This window comes from Pseudomyrmex gracilis, unplaced genomic scaffold (assembly GCF_002006095.1).
Source record: "Pseudomyrmex gracilis isolate BER0280 unplaced genomic scaffold, ASM200609v1 scaffold_39, whole genome shotgun sequence".
NCBI lineage: Eukaryota > Metazoa > Arthropoda > Insecta > Hymenoptera > Formicidae > Pseudomyrmex > Pseudomyrmex gracilis.
Genome location: NW_018020623.1, coordinates 319,725 through 334,794, shown reverse-complemented (window position 1 = coordinate 334,794; position 15,070 = coordinate 319,725). Strand labels below are relative to the sequence as shown.

Genomic DNA, 15,070 nt, shown 5'->3' with positions numbered 1-15,070 from the left:
TTCAAATGGAAATAACGTAGTGTGCGGCTGTATTATATTCGGTCTACGTGAATTGCTCTTTTTTTTTTTTTTTTTTTTTCGCTTAAAGTTTGGTTGTCGCTCGACGAGGTTACTTGTAACATTAATCGAATTACAACAAAATTTGTCAAAATACAGCGTACTTTTTTCGTCACGTTAACACATTTTGCTTAGTTTTTCGACGGCATATAAATTTAGTGCACGTCGAGTCGCACGTGAGATTTCTGTTTTTTTTTTAATTTTTTTTTTTTTCAAACATACTCCGAGTCAGATTATCGAAAAGTAATTTAAATGTCTGGATAAATGCGCGCACCGGTATAAGCAGAAAAACGAGATCGAAAATCCAATTCGTACACGTCCCCCGCAGTGATTCGATCACATCACAGGATCTGTTATCTCTACTGCGGGAAGAGTCGCAAAATTATTTAACGTCCGATACGGGAAACAGTGACAGAGATGCTTCTTTTTGCGGAATCGAATGTTTCATCGTGTCGTAAAACTTTTATTCTGCGCTGCACCGTGGAAGTCTCAGATCGACGAGACGTCGACAGAAAATTAGACCGAAAAAAAAAAAAACAAAAAACCAAAATATTCCATCTGCAAACGAAGGGTCCTCTCGAAACATTATGCGCAACAACATTCGAGAGACACACGCCGAAACGTTATGCCGTTGCTGATTCGCGATGAAAACCGCGAGTGACGAGAGACGAGCGAAACGTTCCATTATGTATTTGCCGGTACCACTTCTCAGCGGCGTTGCAAGGATAACGAGGGAGAAAGCGCGGCCTCTCTCTTTCTCAACCACCGGTTGGTCGTCTATCTATCTCCCGTGACGAGATACGGACAATTTTAACTTGGGCGAGAGATACTCGTCGTCACGGTCCGTTGCCATCTTGTTATCTGCCAGAGGCCACGCGAAAAAGGTAACGGGCGAGCGGGCTGCGGCGGGAGACGCGGTGGATAAAGAATGAAGATAAAAGTGTCCCGGGTATATCGTTGCACGACGAGACGGAAATGCCGGAAAGTTCGGCCGGTAAAAAGAGAGGAGAAAGAAAGAGAGAGAGAGAGAGAGAGAGCGAGCCAGGTTCTGTGGAACAATAGATCACTTTGCCGGGACACACGATCCACAGGACAATCCAGGACCCTAATCGAAATCAGTCGGCGCGGCCGCGAGACGGGCGAGAGAGAGAAGCGGCGCGCGCGCGCCCATGCGGCGGGGATTTATTTACTTGGTACATAAAACGAAAGCTCAAATGGCGCCGCCAGGTATCGCCGTATCAAATTGCCTACGGGCGCGAAAAAAAGAATATTTGACCGACTTTCTCTTCCTTTTCGCTATTTTCGTCTTGCTCGGGCGTCTTTTGGGATTCCCAAACTGCTGCTGTTTCGAGAGATAATGGTACGAAATTTACAAACGTTGCGCGGAATTATGTTTCACGGAAGCTGACACGGAAACGCTTTAGACAATACTGTGTAACACGTCCTGTATTTTCAGTAGTCTCTTAATTAAAGTGCAGCGCGTGCGTCAACGTGAAAAAATATGAAATTATCAAATTGGTATCGTAAAGAGAGACGTTACTGAACAATTTGCCGCGTGTTTTGCAGATGTATTAAAATTCAAAAGTTACACACAGACGCGTTTTTTGACTTTTACATTTTGAAGTCTTCTCCTCACAGTGTTCTTCGTCTAATAACACTCACACCTGTTGAGACGACGTTTGTAAATTGTCAAGTGGTTAAAACGATATGATCGTGTCAACGGAGTCGTCTAAACTGATATTAATGTTCGACGATGTAGTAAGTTGTTCCGAGATTGATCACACGTCAAACATTAATATCAGTACAGACGACTTCGTTGACACGAGCATATCGTTTTAACCACTTGACAATTTGCAAACGTCGTCTCAACAGATGTGAGTGATATTAGATGAAGAGCACTGAAGAAGATTTAAAATATAAACGTCGAAACGTCTGTGTAACTTTTACAATTTTAATACATCTGCAAAACACGTGGCAAATTGTTCAATAACGTCTCTCTTTGTGATATTAATTTGATTATCCATTTCTGAACCTGAGGTCACTCCTCGACAAACAACCATTGTAAAAGAAATTATCTTTATTCGAAGCTACGGGAGATAAAAAGAGAGAAGAAGAAAAAAAAGAGAGAGAAGATTTACTCGACGCGCAAAGAATATGTATGATACTCAATGACTGTTTTCAGAGTTATAGAGTATATATATATATATATATTTATATATATATATATATATATATTTATAGTACATGAGAAAGAAAATAAAATCTCTCTTTTTTTTCTTTCTCTCTCTCTCTCTCTCTCTCTCTCTCTCTCTCTCTTTCTCTCTCTCTCTTCCCGGTTTTATTTCTCTTCTTATCTGTTTTGCTTAACTATCGCCCTACTCAAGTTCATCGCGCGCCGAGAGCAGCAGGCGCGCCCGGAGAGAGAAGTGAAGCAGCTTCTACATTACTTCTGCAGTTAATACACACAGACGCTCTCTCTTGCATTCGCATGCAAGCCATCTCTCCCCCGCAGCTGGCTCTGAATTATGTATATGCGCTTCATGTAAATACACAAGCGGAATATAGTTCAAATTGATAGCACTTAAGCAGACCGTTAAATTTAACATGACTTTGTATTCATTTGTATTTTATTGTATCACAATGCGCTTCTTAATGCGCGCATCCCGCGCATCATAAGTGTGTGTATAAGTGTGTATGTGTGTGTGTGTTCGTTTTCGCAATTTCGTGGTCACATTATCCCGCGAGAAAGCTTGGGCTTGCATAATACACAATAAAACATCTATGCCACGCTCGAAACGTTCGCGAGAGTCTCCTTTGAGATTTGTTGAGAGCGCGAGTTGCATTTCACGAGAGAAGCGATGTGTTATCGTTGAAACTGTCGAACAATGTAAAAAATGATATAGTAGTCGCGCGAATTAAATATTGTCTCGGAAAAAAAAAACAACAAAAAACACGCGAACTTTTCTCTCTTGAAAGAAGCCATATATAGATTATATATATATATATATATATGTATATAGATAGCCGACAGAAATTACACTTCACACGTGTAAAGTGCATCGCAAACGTTGCAGCTGTGAAAATTTTTGTCGCGCTAAATATCAGATCGCTGTTGTAATATAGATTGTACGGTGAGGCAAGCTGAGACGCGAGATGCGCGGAACAGCGCATATTTACCGAACATTATGCGAGAGAAATTACCCTTTTTTTTCTCCATCGAGCGAAAGAAGAGGACAATCTAATTCGGTCGTGTGGTTTATGCACTTGGGATGCTAATGGAAAGCGCGTCAGAGCAGAGAGAAGATACCGGCGCACTGAATCCGAAATACATCACTTTGCATATATAGCCACGTGTTTTTTGAAAAACACACTGTCTCGCGCCGAAATTGATATTGATAACAACAACGTTTCAATATTTTCATTAGCGTCATTTTTTTCTTATCTAATTTTCCGCGATAAACTTGCGCGGTAATTTGTGTGTCCACAAAATACTCACCACCGTCTTACAAAAATACACATTCGCGTGCGGGTCTCGAGAGAATTTGCAGAAATAATTTCTGTTTAGAAACGTAACGCAAGAGAGGAGCGCGCAAAGATATAAAATAAAAATCTCTTTCTCTCTCTTTCTCTCTCTCTCTCTCTCTCTCTCTCTCTCTCTCTCTCTCATCTCCCTCCGAGATATTATCCGACCAAATACACCGTGATTTTCTCTGATGGCTCGGATACTCGACGAGCGCACAATATGGAATGCAAACGAAACGATATATTGCATTCCGCGTTCTGTTCGGATTTTTGTTGCAACATCGCAACTTTATTGCGAGCGGTATTTGAAGATAATATGACGAAAATAATCGCCCGATAACGCCGAATCGCGTATATATATATGTATAGAAGAACCGCATTTTTTAATATCGCAAAATGTAAACTCAATCCGAAACGGTCGTCGCGCTCGTCAATTTGCATATAAGCCAGTCTCTATCGGATTCTCGCGGCCGACAGATTGCGGTGCGATACTATAACGAGAGAGAAAGATAAAGAGAGAGAGAAAGAGAGAGGGAGGGAGAAAACGGTGGATTGGCCGTTTTAATGGCGCAAGTAACGCGTCCCACCGCGTCGTTAATTCGCCGTAAAACTCTGTGCTCGAGACCTCCTCGCGCAATGAGAAGGAAGGGGGTGAAAGAGAGCCGCGACACCGCCACCCCCCCGCTGCGCGCCGCGAAGTAACGATCTTGTTTCTTCGCTTATTTTCGAGCGCGGACAAAAGTCGAGAGCACAGTGCGCGATTCCACGCCTCGAGCACCCATTGAATTGCTCTCGACGCGAGTCACGATTGGGCGAATCACGTCAGGATTTGTATTTATTTCCCGTCCCGATTGTTATGACAGATTCCGCGACAATTTATATTTCACCTACAGATTTGCGCATTTAACAAACGCTCGTGTGTTTCGAACAAAAATCGTCGATTTTAATGAGAAAAAGAAACACAAGTAACGAGAACTCGCGTGACATTTGAATAAAAAAAAAAAAAAAAAGATTTAAGCTCCCAAGAGCGTATCTGGCAAAGTTATGTATAAATTAATAGCGCATATATATATATATATATATATATACACGTGTATATATTAGAGATCGTATTCGCCTCTTCACATTCTTCAGCATCTCTGAGCGGCGAGTAAATTATCTCGCGCGTGCTTTAATAAGCGCGTAATATCGCGTCATAAATCCGTCGAGACCGCTCGAAATTTCTTCGCGAAGTGAAGGGCAGATGTTTATCTTTCAGAAAGTGGCCTCAAAGACAGAGAAGAGTAACCATTCCGTTCTTCTCGTTTATTTAGCTTTCCTATCTAATTTCGCTTCGCGTCTTTCTCTCTTCTTCCTCCGTCCTTTTTTTTTTCGTTTTTACTTCGCCCACGCGCGCAAGTTTTAAGACGAGTATAACACTCATTTCCTCTCGCGTCGAAAAAATATATTTCCCCGTATAAATTATGTTTTATTAGAAAACGCGACGAAAATCATCGTGCATTACGTTGCGCGCGGTTACATCCAGAGATATATTGATAAAGTTGAAATTGGTTTCCGTCTCCCGTGCGGAGTGCACAAAATGAAAATATGTATATCGCGCCCGTGTACGTTTTGCGTTATCGCGTGCGTGCGGTGAGATATCGATGTAATTAACGAAACATTTGACGTCGACGAGAGGCGCAAAACCCCGATTACTACAGTCGATCGATGATACGCCGCCGATTGCGTATTTGTAATATTAAATATTACAGGCGTCTCGTCATACATAAGCGTGAGTTTATATATATGTTTATACATATTTCAAATACACACACACGCGCGCGCGCGCGGTACATATATATTTACCGATAGGAGACGCACGTGTGTGTGAAATCAACTCGTCGCCACCGCCGCCAACGCCACGTTCCGCTTTGTGCCTCGCCCCCGCGCGGATAAAGATACCGGATAAAGGAATAGGGGAGGAAAGCGGAAATGGACTTGCAAAGCGTGCTGCGAAAAGTTGCAAACTTGCGCGGCAAAGTAGGCTACTCCGGCAGGAGTCGAATTTAGAAGCATATCCTTTCACGTTTTGCACGACGTGAAAGACTTAAAAAAGCACGCACGAGCGCATCGAGAATTGCGATTCGTATCCGGCCGGTCGAAAAACTAGCATCGTGTGTACATCCCGCGCGCGTGCATGGTAAACTACCACGGTTGAACTACACACGCGGTTGAATTTCTTCCAGGATATAGAAAGAGAGAAAAAAAAGAGAGGAAGAGAGAGAGAGAGAGAGAGAACGAGTTCAACTTTTTCTCTTTTTATAGATGCATGATCTTTCTATGCCTCCGATATAAAGTACCCGGGCGTAGTAATTTAATATGCGCCGCGTTACTGATCGACCAATCCGCACGTTCGTAAACGTACAGAGAGAGAAACGAACATGAACCCAACATGGAGTGAATATTATCTCTTCCCCCTCTTCGTCAACTCTGAATTACGGAAAATGTAATAAGAACCGAATTCGCAAAAATTCACACGTAATACAATTATTTCTATTCGTCTGAAACCCGAGAATTTTATTGGAAATGTAAAACCCAAAGCATTAAACAAAAGCGAAATTAATCCGGTCGGTATCGGGCGAAAATTACGGACAGCGGCAAGTGCCGACGAGAGATACGACGACACCTTACGTTCCATTAATTTATCGTGGCGGACACGTGAATTAGTTCGATAGAGATAGTTAGTCGCCTCAATTAAATCAAAACTGGCACACCAGTCGGAACTGGTTTCTCACGGTCTGTCAAGATCCCTCAGGATATCATGCATTATGTTCACATACCTATCGGCGGTCACCATCAAACGCGACGTAGACGTGTGTCCTGACAATGACGGTGGCCGATAGGCCATGTGACATCTTGTCATTCCGCTCGAACGAGCGAATAAAGCTTATTCCGGAGCGTGAGCAGACGAAACGTCGCGCCTTAATTGGACGATATCAGAATAGGGAATCAGCTAGTCGTGTAAAAGAAACACGCCGCGAATTCTTGCTTATGTGCGGACCGGGATTCACGCCCCGGGACCCGTCTCGGGGAACGAAACACGTTCGGTGATTTACGAGCGATGTCGTCAGTTGCTCGTGACGCGCGTTACATTTCGAACAAAGCGATCGATCGCCAGTCCCGACGGTGTTCACAGATTTCTTAGTTACTCGCTTGCTTTCTCTCTCTTCCTCACACATACACACACACACACACACTCATTGTTTGGCAACAAGGAAATCCTAAGCGCGAAAGCAACGTAACAACATGATATGCGACTTCCGATAAATGTTTCGCGAAAGTTTTCCCACGGCGAAATATCTAACGAACGATCCCCCGGTCTTATATATCGACGAGCTAATTATCCGAAACTTACGAACTGCATTAAGGAAAAGACTTAGTCTCGATATTATTCCGTGAATTACACGGGAATTCGAAATTTCATTAAAACAACGGGAGCGCATCGTCTCTTTATCGGATCTTATAATAGGATGCCGTTAACAGAGATCAACGTGTACTCTCTCTCTCTCTCTCTCGACGAATAAGAACCTCTCGATCTATTTTCTTCTCTTAACTTTCAATACTTCTCGCCGATCCTTGCCGCCGTTTATTCATCCAATTAGAATTGTCTTTTAAATCTTCTGTAATTAGCTGTGAATATCAAAGAATTCTTGGTAATTTGAAAAGATATGAATTTTTATACACGCGATAAAGAGTATCGATCGACGTATTCTTACGTCCATTCATATTACGTCCATCAATATATTTTTCAAATCTTCGACTTAATTGTAATCAATGGCAATTAAATCTGTTTACTCTCGCGTATATTATGTGTGTATATGCGTCTATATAGTCTATGCATATACATATACACACACATATATATATATATATATATATATATATATATATAGATGTATAATATACTATTATAGATCGCTCTCTCGTGTAATGCAGAATACGACGGGAGAACCAGCACAAGTTTCATTGAAGCCCGCGAGATCGTAGCGACGCGTGTTATCGCGATAATTGCGGCTCGTCGACAAAGATCAGGCATCGGCACTAAAATGGGCATATAAAACCACGCGAAAGGTCTTTCGCGTCCGCTTAATTTGCAAGGCATTAACCTTATTATTATGGCGGTAATACGGCCGCGAGAGAGTTCGCCGGGAACAACGTGTGCGCGGGGGTTGCACGCGAGCAATCTTTACAGCCCTTCTCGGAAATGAAAAGTCGTGTGCCCCCTCGCGCGAGCGCACGACACACTCGTACCTCATTTTTTTTCTCCTCCTTCATGAAACCCCCGTGCTTCTCTCTCTCCTTTCCGCCAACCTTCCCTCTCCCCCCACTCCTGCCACTCGACACGCTCTCCCTTTTTTCTGAGTTCCTTTCTCTCTCTCTCTCTCTCTCTCTCTCTCTCTCTCTCTCTCTCTCTCTCTTTCTCTCTCTCTTTCTCTCGAGCTCGAGCTCGAGCTCGAACTCAGCTCCCAACTACTGCATGTTAAGCGCAATTTTTACGGCAATGGATGGCAGAAATTGCTTCATTCGTAACCATCAACACGATGCGGTTTTTCACGAGACGCCTTTTGTCGTTTTTCCGTTCGTTGAATTGACTGCCGCCGTCAAGAATGTTTTATGCCCGTCAAGTTTGGAATGAGAATTTTTACATATCGTCTTTAAACGCATCATTTTTATTGTTGCCGGTTATACGAACGATATCGATATGCCGGGGCTTCGAGGAGACGGAGACTACATGTCTTACTGCCGCCATCATCAATATCTATGGAACAACGATAACGTCTCCGAGACGACATGACGTGGAATTCGATAACTCGAAAGATCCTTCCTCCCACGTCTACGACATTACCAGGGACTGGGAGATTAGATTTACTCGTGGGTTTCCGGATGAGCCTGGCATCCACAATACTACCGCGTCGCGCGTTTGGCGCATATTTGCGTGCACGCGCGCAATACACCTGTGCACGTTCACGTTACTATGCGTTCGCACACAGAAATGTGAGCATTAACGTGGTGCTTTGCCAGAATCCAATAATTGGGATACGAAAACATTTTCTGATGAGTCGTATTATCGGCGCACATGAAAGCCGGGAGTTCAATTACGCGCCATTCACCAGTTCATATTTGGCGAATCAGTTATTGAGTAATGTGATTTTACGATTCGCGAGAGTTGCAGCATTGTAAAATTTTACGAAACGATGGGGATTACAAAATATGAAATCTCTGTCTGTAGTATTGTACTTTCGTTGTTTTCGAAAACAAAAAAAAAACACTTGCGTTTTAATTACATTTAATTATACAAATATTTTATGCGACATCAAAATATATAAAATACAGAATTTTATTACTTCGCGCGTTCTTCAAGTTTTTCAAACGTTCCGAGAAAAAAATGCATTTTTCACAGTTATGAAAAACATAAATATTCTTTGCTCGCTATTATACTTGTAAAATAGAATTTTTCGAATCAACTAAGAAACGAAAAGCAGCAAAGCGACGTTCGTAAACAAACACTCGTTTTTTGGGGGGGAGGGAGGGGGGGAAAGAGAAATTAAAAAATATTTGCCACTCGGAAATTAAAGTTTCTAATTACGTGAGTTCAAAAATCTGTTTTCTCTTCGGTGTACCTTTGATTTACCACACACTCTCTTGCACGAGAGAAGATTTCTCAAGTGTATTTGTGAGGTTTTCTCTTAAAGCTGACCTGAATGTAACTAACAAATATCAAAGTTCCACATACATTTCGACATATCAGAATTGCTATAATAATAGCGGCGCATGGAAATTCCATAAATACATCCGTACGTGTCAATCTATATATATATATCCTTTTTTTTAAACATATATAAATAAATATATATATATATAAATATATATACTATATATATAAATTGAAATATATACGTACATATACTGCTGATCTCTGCAGCGCTAAATTTGCTTTTTCTTGCATGTTATAAATTTATCACATATGCATGTTATAAATTTATCACATATATAATTGTGTTACCCTACATGTGTCAAGAAGACACATATTTGAACGGGGGTACTTTTAATATCAGCGAAAACGGCAGAAATAGCAAATTTTTATATTTAATATCGCTTCGATGTTAAATAAGAATTAAAAAGCGCAGCTGCACATTGAATGAAATCAGTACATTTTCCGGAAACTATTCGTTTCCTGTGTCGCGTGGGCGCGCGCGCGCGCGCGCGAGCGGAACGCCGGCGCTATTTACAACCCAGAAGTGCTCCGACCGTGCGAGCGAGTTCCCGAAGGAGAATCGGTTTTTCCTCTCCGATCTACCCCCTCGCCAACCTCGTCGACGGCCTACCTTTGCTACGGGAGAAGATTTCTTAAGCGACGACCGCGACGACGTAGCACTCCCACGAGTTGCGCGCGAGAGCGCCGTTAAAATAGAAAGCGCGCGGCAGCGACGACGATACGTTTTGCCGGAGGACCTACCGTTGCTGTGCCGAGAAAACGCGGGCGAGGGGTGATGCAAAATGATCTCACGAGGGAGACGAAGTTCCGTAAGTAGCCGGTCGGTTATACGACGTTACCCGAACGACGGGTTTGAACCTGGGAAAGAGGGTCAGGTCAGGTCGGGATGCGAGAACTGCGCCGCGCCGAGTCCGGAGCGGACTCCCGGCAGAACGCGGGATTAGATTGCTACAGATGGGATGCGAGAGAGCCCGGTCGTATCTCGAGAACGCCAATTTGATTTCGGTACGAACGGCGGAATACCAAGCCGGAAGACCGTAAAGTATACAACAAACGCAACGGGCGCAACGAACCCTACATCGCGACCGACGGGCGTGTGTAGCCTCAGTCTGGTCCTGAAGTGGTTCCTTCTTATCCTCTCGCGCGTACACTCTTGAACGAGAGAACATACAAAAACGTGTGTGTGTGTGTGTGTGTGTGCGTGTCTGTGTGCACGCGCGCGCGCGACTCTTTTTCAACCACGCGCACAAACACAACAAAAAATAATAAGATAGTATACGCGAAAAGCTGGATAATAATAATTTGCATGATTGTTATTTTGTATATTTCGCCGCTTCAATTATTTATCAAATTGATTCAGCTCGCATTATTGAAACGCGGCATTTAATTATCGTGCGCGTGTATATATATAAATGTAAGTAGATTTCGCTGCAATTATTTTATAAAATCGTCCCGCTTCAATCATTTATTATAAACCGATTTGCCGGGCATTATTACGGTAGCATTTAATTATCGTGTACAAAACAGACGCAAATAGACTTTACGAGTATCGCGCCAAGTGCGCTACGGAAAATATGACGCGCGCGCGCGCGCGCACACGCACACACACACGCGCACAAAAGTCTCCGCAAACCCGTACGAAAGTCTCCGAGGGGAGATCTTGTTTTTCCTTTGAAGCATACGGAATAGATCCGTGAAATAACGAGTTTTGAATCGCCCGCATCGCCGATAAGAGAATCTCAAGAAAAGAGCACGGACACTTTTCTTACATATATATCTCTCACTTCGATAACTACGGCGTACTCTACTTCGCTCATATAATATTATATACGATGTAATATTACGCGAGAGAGTTTTCTTTTTCTGCCATTGCACGCGAGAAACACACAAACAAAAGATTTTACTCTCTCTCTCGCGGTGTGTATTAACACAACGAAAATATAAGTTTTCCTCTCGATACAATAAAACAACTTTACACTGATAAAAAAAAAAAAAATCCTACTACATATCTATATGTTAAACGAAATCAAGTTTTTTACATTATTGCTAGAGATAATAAAAGAACGACGACTTTAGCGAGGTCTCGTTTATCTGTGAGTATAATGCGACGAAAATAATTGCGGCGCGGTCGGATAAACGATAAAGAATTACATAACGTTAGCGCCACATCATTGAACGTAATACAACCGGAAGCCACATTATTTAATGTGCATAGTTTGAGCCCTATTCCCCCGTGCGCACCTTGTATGATCGCGCACCCATAGAACCGCGCAATCGCTGTATCTCCGACGCATCATCCTATTTCCGTACAATTACGAGTAACATTATCTATGGAAATTGCCACTTACCCGTGCACGATGTGCGCAAGGATTAGACCGGGTGTATTCAAACCTTAACATGGACTTTAGCATAAATAGCGGTCGATTTCTCTCTCTCCTCTCTCTCTCTCTCTCTCTCTTCTCCAGAGAAGGCAAATTTCGTCATTAATATAGGAAAGACGCATAACCGAAACGAAACTGCTTAGGGAGGAAAACTTCTCTCAGGTAAAAAGCACGGAACGCGGTTGAGAGAAGATCGCGGTTAGGGGACGAAACGGGAAAGAGGGAGATATATATATACAGGGGGGTTGCGATACGGGAAGGATGGAAGGAAAAGGAGAGAGTCGCGCGCGCGGGACCTACCTACGAAACGAAGTCTCCTTAACGACAGAAACCGATGAAAAGCGGTCCCTATTAGCATTCTATATAATCTACTTGCGAGTGCATTCGAGCATCGATGCACGACTGAGGCTTTGCAGTTTCTACGGCGAGTGCTCGGCGTAGTCTTCGGGGCCGCGGCAAGAGCCACTTTGTAAGTTGTACCGTGCAAGAGGCCGCGCGGACTGACTAACTCGGAATCGGCCGAAAGTTCGCATTGGTTTCGTCGGATTTTGTGATGATTTCCAGGTTCTCCATCCCTCCCCTTTTCAACATAGAGTCGCGTTTATTCCCTTCGCATCCGCGGAATGTAATGCGGGTATTCAACCGCGCGCGCGCTGGTACCGCGCCGCGCGGGTTCGCTATTAGCTTCTTGTAGTACTAATTGAATATCTGGCAGCCAGATAGCGAATATAATGGCGACGGAGCGGTGAATGGAAATTGATATCGAGCACGGGGGGGGGGGGGGAGTTAGAGCGCGGCGCGCGCGATCTCTTGTTTTCAGTTCGTTGTTGAAAACAACGAACTCGCGCGTTTTACTCCGCAGTCCAGATCACAGAGCAAACGTTAATGAACGAATGGCGGGGAATATATGTAATAATAATAGATATAAATTGAAGAAAATGACAAATTGGATGTCGTCCGATTTAATTCCACAAAATATACAAACAAAGAGAGACGCGCGGTAAAATGTAAAAAAAAAACTACCGATGTGTGGTGTGTACGTATACATACATATATATATGTGTATAATCCCCGCATGAAAATATTTTCCATGTGAAAACGGAAACGCGATAATCAGAATAATTACAGTCGGAGTCCATTAACGGGGATGTGAATTTTACTCACCGACCACTTCGAGATAACCGATCTGGCTTTTCATGGGATCCGTGTTTATCTGACACATGTACCAGCCCCGATCGGACTCCCGCACCTCCCGTATGTGAAGGAACCACGTTCTGTGGTCGCTGTGGGACACCGCGATCCTGTGATTCTTCGTGATCACGTGGCTCGCTATCGTCAAAATAGTTTGCGTGTCGACGCGCAACCATGCCACCTGCAAGGCACAAAATAAACAAAATAAACGTCTGTGCGTGTGTGTGTGTGCGTGTGTCATTAGCACCTGTCAACATGTAAATAACACAAGTTCTTTAACAGCAACAATTCACACTCTATCTCGCCATCAATCGCTCTGTTGTCTTACTTAAGATCAAATTTATTTTTTAACCACCGCAAAGTACTATATTTCAATCGCACCTTATGAATAATTGACAAAACGCGCGTAACCGCCGCGACACGTACCTACAAATTTAAGCGCAACAAAGCGAAACGATCTTTTTCAATCATATATTAACAATAAATATCCAGAGAGAGAGAGATCTGCATTCTCTCTCCTTTTCGTGAAAGAAAAAAAAAACCGCTTTCTTTTCCTCACGAAACCGCGCGGCGGCCCAAGAAGAAGAAGTAGAAGAAGAAGAAGAAGACCGACATCCTCGCTTTAATTCATAAGTCTCCAGCCGACTTTTGTATTCCACCTGAACGGAACGGCGATTCTTTTCCCGCCCGTCTACCTCTCTCTCTCTCTCTCTCTCTCCGGCCGGCGTTCGCCTTCGGATTATTCCCCCTCGGTTTCCGGATCCGTCCATATCAATTATAATTTTTCACGGCGCGGTCGCTGCTTCGCCGGAGAAATAAAACGCCGCGGGATCATCCGGAGGCCGGAGAAGGCCGACCCGTTTTCGTTATTATATTATTCCAACAGTTTAATGTTCTTTTATTCGCGAGTTACCCTTCGCCCGCATTCCATTATCCAAAGTTTCGCGAATAATTGCCCCCCTCCCCCTCATCTTCCTCGTTCACTCCCACGGTTTTGTTGTATATATACTGTTCGCGCCCGCGGTAGTCGATCAAGTAATTTATAGTAATTTAGCGAGCGGCCGGGGGTGTATCAGACCACCCCGCTGCGAAATAAACCGCGATGAATTACGACGTTAGGGAAATTACGCATCACAAGTCGCGAAGTTTACGGCGAAATTACAGCTATATAGCGACCGCCGTGGAAAACTTTCGAGACGCGCACGACAGCTTTATTTTGCGCGGGTGTGCACGAGCAATCGCGAGATTAAAAACGAACGGGAGTCGTTTTGTTTATTCGTTTTGCGAAATCGCGTTCGTCAGAAACGAATAACCCATTTGTTGTTATTAATGCTGATCGTGTTTGCGCAACAATCAGCGAGTTAATTAAGAAACAATTCGCGCCGCGCGTTACTGCAAATTACATCGCGGCGCCCAAAGGATCTGACGCGCGGGTGGAGCGCGCGCGTTATTGACAGCGAATAAATCGAACGAAATAAGCGAGCGTTTTTAACGGGCGTCCGCGCCCGCCGTGTTCACTTTTCACTTCTTCCCGGCGCACGCGATCTCTCGAGCGAGAATAGTGTGTTTGAATTTACACGATCGGCACGCTCCGCTCTTTGTGAACGGAGCGTTCGTTCGTGAAAAAAAAAAAAAACGTAACGCGGGGCGGGAAAAAAAAAGACCGGCGCACGCTTCCGGCTTTCTTTAAAGTAATCTCATCCCGTTTTCTCTCGGCCGACGAGAAACGCCCGCGAGTCGGCCCGCAGGGCATCAGGCGTCACGAACGCACGTCATCCAGGAAATTATAACCTGTATATACGCGGGAATAATTGTTTGCGCATCGGAATAGCAATTCCATTATCCTGGGCGAAATCCTTTGAAGATAGCGCCGCGTTTTGGGCGCTGCGGGCGAAATGTTACTCACATATCGCCGAGATGCGAGGAACGTGTGTATACGCGCTGTTCGGCCGAATGTGTTTGCAAAAGGCCGACAAGAAGCTACAAACGCATATGATGCGCGTCGTGTGAATAGCCGCTGTTTTCCCCGGATTTTTTGCCGGGGAAATCCGATCTTTCTTAACGGTCCGATTTGCTGCACGCGCGCATGATGAAATCCCGACCGTGCATCTACCTCGCGAATCGCGGATTCGCCTTCTCTTTCTTTCTCTCTCTCTCTCTCTCT

General features: G+C 43.9%; 1 protein-coding gene across 1 annotated transcript in view; it reads right to left on the bottom strand.

Moving 5' to 3' along the window:
• Positions 1 to 15,070, bottom strand: part of LOC109852904 (opioid-binding protein/cell adhesion molecule homolog) — a 163,770-nt gene that overhangs the window by 29,370 nt on the left and 119,330 nt on the right. Inside the window, exon 3 of the mRNA XM_020424476.1 lies at positions 12,880 to 13,087. Coding sequence (XP_020280065.1) covers positions 12,880 to 13,087 — 208 coding nt within the window. The remainder of the gene's footprint in view (positions 1 to 12,879; positions 13,088 to 15,070) is intronic.